This window comes from Poecilia latipinna, unplaced genomic scaffold, assembly GCF_001443285.1.
Source record: "Poecilia latipinna isolate Pla-1442-1.1 unplaced genomic scaffold, P_latipinna-1.0 Scaffold1599, whole genome shotgun sequence".
Lineage (NCBI taxonomy): Eukaryota > Metazoa > Chordata > Actinopteri > Cyprinodontiformes > Poeciliidae > Poecilia > Poecilia latipinna.
Genome location: NW_015114215.1, coordinates 61,517 through 66,710, shown reverse-complemented (window position 1 = coordinate 66,710; position 5,194 = coordinate 61,517). Strand labels below are relative to the sequence as shown.

The 5,194-nt window shown below is 38.9% G+C and overlaps 1 protein-coding gene across 4 annotated transcripts in view; it reads right to left on the bottom strand.

Annotated features, from left to right (window-relative positions):
- Positions 1-5,194, bottom strand: part of LOC106963916 (chromodomain-helicase-DNA-binding protein 1) — a 61,538-nt gene that overhangs the window by 39,938 nt on the left and 16,406 nt on the right. For all 4 annotated transcript variants that reach the window (XM_015059094.1, XM_015059093.1, XM_015059095.1 and 1 more), the window contains exon 5: positions 2,549-2,745. In XM_015059094.1, the coding sequence (XP_014914580.1) occupies positions 2,549-2,745 (197 nt within the window). The remainder of the gene's footprint in view (positions 1-2,548; positions 2,746-5,194) is intronic.

The following is a 5,194-nucleotide window of genomic DNA, read 5'->3' as shown; positions in this document are numbered from 1 at the left end:
AAATTTTCCTCGAGGAATTTTAGTAATCGAGGTACTCGAATCATTTGAGGAATCGTTTCAGCCCTATTTGAGACTTTTCAGTTCAGAGAATGACCGCTCCACTGACACCGCAAGAACTGCTGGAGCAACTTTGTCGCCTCAGGAACAGTTGCAATAAACATCCTTCTTGGGCAAAAATTGAGAAGCTGTCCATGAGATTTACATTCATCCCTCACCGTTTTTTTGCTATACAGTCCAATGTGACCAGACTTAAGTCTGACAAAGTCAAAGAACTTAGCATACTTTGGCAGGCTCCTTAGTTTTGTGTCGTCAAAACGTTGACATTTCACTGAATTTTGCGCAATCCACCAAACCAAGGAAAGCAAGTTCATTGAAGTGGTCAAACATAGTCTTCATTTGATTGCTGATGTTGTCAAGAATGTTACACAACACACGTCTTCGTTCTTCTCTAGCCGACTGTCTCCACACTCTGTCAAACCAAGTGCGCCTCATTTCTCCTCAAATTGGTAGTAGAAACTGTCAAACTCCAGTCTCATCTTCTCAGTAACTGAAACTGTTGATGCATGCAAGACGGTATTCAATGTCCAATACTCTGAGATCTGAGTTTTGCTTGTGACATCTGTGGTCTCATATACTTCTACAGCTATAAATGAGGCTGCACTGATGTTCTGTTTAATATAATTTATAATGACATCAATGACTGCTTCAATTAAATCATTCTGTATTCTGTTCGACAAGCCAGACAATAGAGTGGATGTCTCTAAATGTCTAGCGAGCCTGACGTCTTTCTCAGCAAAGACACATAGGAGTTCAACATAGTTGTCATGATTAGCAGAGCCCATGCTCTCATCATTTCCATAAAACTCCAGCTGCTGTTTGGCAAGGAAGCAAGTCACATTGATGAGATCTTTTAAAATCTCTCTGATCTCCTTTGCCTATGGATACTGACATGGAGTCTCCACTGTTCATCTAAAGCCAAATCTGTCCTCAACATCCCAAACGTTTTTAGTGTGATCTGGTTTTGAGTACGAGTGGTCGACTGTTCATGTACGGTGAGGCTTCTTTGCAAATTCTTCAAGTCACAAAATCCCATCCGAGTCCACACAGTGCCACAACTTCAACCCAAGATGGTTGACTTTGCATAGTGTAACACATGGGTGCAGGAGAGTTTTCTGTATGTCTTGGGGACACACAGCCATTATTTTGGACTTGTAGCCCAAAATAATGGCTACAAGCCAGTTAACTAATTTTAAAATCAGGCATTAATCAATGCTTTCCTAGAATCCATCTGCAATGCATGTGGCTAGAGTCAGCATAAAGTCCTGACTGAATGAAAATCATTATAATCATTATAACCTATTTATGTCAAGTTAACGAAGAACAGCTGAAAACTTACCGGGTTTATCAACTGCGGAGGCAATTTGGCTCCAACTCCTCCCCTTGTCATTTCTATATTCTTTGCACGAAATGTTAAATAAATATTAATATTTCCACATATCATGTCAGCTGGATTTTGGGTTGCATTGTATCAGCTGTTTGTGATTCCCCTCTGTAATTTCCCCTCAGAAAGCAGGAGGAGAATCCGCACTTTCTGATTGGCTACCTGTCACATTCAGCGTTAAGCTCCCAGTTGGGGAAAACCCCTGATTTAGACCGATTTAGATCGGAGCGGCCACAACGATCTAAATCACACTACACACTACTCATTTCCACTTTGGCTTGATGTTGTTTAGTTATTATTCAAGTACGTTTTTTTGTTAATGGAAACTGAGAATCCATTTTATTTTTGGTTGTTTTGTTTAGTTCAGGGGTCACCAACTCCAGTCCTTGAGGGCTACCATCCTGCAACTTTTAGATTCACCTCTGCTCCAAAATGTCTGAATTCCCTCACCAGCATTCATTCCTCTCTGCAATAGGCTTGAAACGAGCAGTTTATTTGATCCAGGTGTGTTTGAGCAGAGATGCGTCTAAAAGTTACAGGATGGTAGCCCTCGAGGACTGGAGTTGGTGACCCCTGGTTTAGTTTATTAGTTCCAGTGTTATGTGTTCTTTTGAACATAAAGTGTATCTATCTATGGCAGGAAATAGCATGCATTATTAGTCATTTCCATTAAATCAGTGTCAAAAGGTCTTGAAACAATATTATTGTTTATCGCAATAATTTTTTAGACAATTAATCGCTCAGCAAAATTTGTTATCGTGACAGGCCTAGATATGTGTATCGTATCATAAGTAAGGTAAGGTAATTTTATTTATATAGCACATTTTCAGCAACAAGGCAATTCAAAGTGCTTTACATTATGTGAAATAGGTGGGTTGGTGCATCCCCAGGCAGATGAGCACTCTCTCTGAGCCAGGTTCTGTCGGCAATTTCTTTCTGTTAAAGGGGAGGTTCCAATGTTTTGGAAGATGCTTAAACAAAGCCATGTTTGTCCTTGTAAGAATGTTTTAATAAAACCTAACCTAAAGTGCCAGTTCTTGAAGTGGCCTAAACTTGTAAACCTCTTTTTGGTTGGCAGCAACTATTCACAGTCAACAATTCACTTACTTGGTTGGAAGTTTTCTGCTCTTAAATTTGAGACTGGGCTCATAGTCTGATGCAGTTTCATTACTGTTATCCTCTGTCGATGAATCTGACCCAGTATCACTCCCAGAGACTGAGCCTGATCCAGAGTCAGAGGAGTCTGAATTCCCTCGCTTTCTGGATCCACTTGAGGTGTCAGATTCGTCACTACTTGAAGAGTCCTGAAAAACAAAACAACACAAATGTAAACGTTTGAAAGGTACCAAGCCCTCCTGCAACTTTAGCCAAAACTGTGCTTTGGTCAGATGAGATCAATATTAAGCTATTGACTAACTAAGATTCCAGGTCAGTCTGCTATTAATATGTAGGAATACAACTAACAGAATTTGTGATACTTCCATAGGCCATGGGAAATTTTGGCTGCATGTCACTGTAAATTCTTAGAAATACTACAACATATTGGGCTGTGGCATAAAACTGATAATGAGTGGTCGCTAGGTCAACTTAACATCTTTTAATGCAAAAACACGGTGGACCACCTCAGCCACCAGGCTTAGCAAGTTTCTGGGGGAAACCCTGTACCGCACATCCTTATCTGGCAGTGAATTAAACAAATAATTAAGTATGCAAGTGACAGCCTTAGTTAGTCTTCTATTTGATGAAGAAGAGGACCATGGCTCAGTTTTAGATTTTTTCCTCAACTGTTGTAAACAACACAATCTCCTTTAAGTCTAATCAAAACTAAAAAAAATTTCCCATAGATTTCTGAAAAAGCCAATCGTCCAGCACAATGTGTATTGACTATGAACTTATGGAGCCTGCTACATATTTTAAATATCATGGTGTTGTGCTTTATCACAAATTGAAGTGGGATTTATGGAATGATCTCATTAGTACAAAGACTCAACAATGTACTTTTTAAAGTTGTTCTTTAATGTTCATAGCTAGACTCTTCATCTGTTTTATTGTGCTTTTATTGAAAGGGTTTTATTCTTTTCCATCATCTGCTGGTTTGGAAATGCTTCTGCTGTCCAGAAAAATGCAATCAGAAAAACAGTGACAACAGCAAGTAAATTATACCACCAGTATAATGACTTTCTACTTTGTTATTCTTTTATAGCCTCTCTGTTCTCTATCACTCTCCACGATGACAGTCAGTGACTCATACAAAATCCTCATTTAAAAAGGGCAGTCTGCACCACTGTTGCTCTTTTTAATCAATTGCGCAATCAATCTTTGTAGATTGACAACAACGCGCCCACTTAATGCACATATATTATGACCCTCTGAGCCGTAACAAAAGTGGAGGGGGCATCACAGCATTTTTTTGTCCTTTGCAAAATTTACTGAACATTATTTGTAATTTTAGTAGATCACTCCCTTAGTGTACAATATTAACCCCATTTTGGCAAAGCATACTTAAAACTTTTACCAAATATTTTCCATATAGCTTAAGATTGTACGCACTCTTGATTGTACTTGGAGTTTCTGATCAGCTCTACCAGTTTAATGAATGCCACAAACAATTGTTATCTATACTTCTATCATAGCAGAACAGCTTGTTTTGATATTTCTTTTCAAGAAAAAAAGAACAGAAATTCCATCTGTCAAATAATAGCTGGAGGAAATAGTAAGGCTCTCATCTGGAAAAAACATGGTTTTCATTAGTAAACAAATTGAAACAATTCAATAATGCCCCTTTTCCACCGGCTTCGGAGCATGGTCAGCCTGGCCGGCCCTGCTTTTGTGGGTGATGCAAGCGTCACTCCTGCTCACTGATTGGCCGTGGGCGTGGTCAGACGGAGCAGCAAAGAGAGAAGAAAAACTAAGGCACAACGGAAGTGATGGAAGATACAAGCAGTGAACAAAGATGCCAACTTTCAGGTGTGCTGCGGTGGCGCAGGGGTTAAGCACAACCCATGTATGGAGGCCTTAGTCCTCGACGCGGCCGTCGCAGATTTGATTCCTGGCCTGGTGACCTTTGCTGCATGTCTTCCCCCTTCTCTCATTAACAACATTCCTGTCAATTAACTATCAAATAAAGGCCACTAGAGCCAATAAAACTTTTAAAAAAAAGAAAGATGGCGGCTTTTCTTTGCATCAGATTCAATATTCAGCGGCAGCTCGATGGAGCCATGAGGAATGAGTTGTTTTTGTCAACGTAGCACAGAGAATGAAAAGACATTCCTCAGTTATAAATAACTGTCAATATTGTACAGCACGTTGCCCTTCATTTGTTTTTTCATGCTTTATCTGCCTTGATTGTTTCTCATTTTGCTGTTGTTGCACCGGAGTAACATAAAACATATTACATGATATTCTATTATTGTAAAATGGCTAGATATCAGTTCTCTAATTAAACAGTTGTGAACTATTAATTGTACAGGACATAAAAACAAATAAACCTGAAGAAAACGATAGTGGTATTTTATCCATGGCTGTATGTCTGCATAAGTCTAAAACTTAAGTAATTACGTTTTGTCTTTAATTTACACAACTAGTATAACTTAGAGTACTGAGAATCTTATTGTTTATTTTACTGATTGCAGGTTTTTCAGTTGTCCTATTGACTGAATAGTAGAGATGTGCCGATCAGGTTTTTTCCTGCCGATACCGATACCGATCACATTATTTATTTTTTTTTTATCATAAACACTACCAGTTACATTA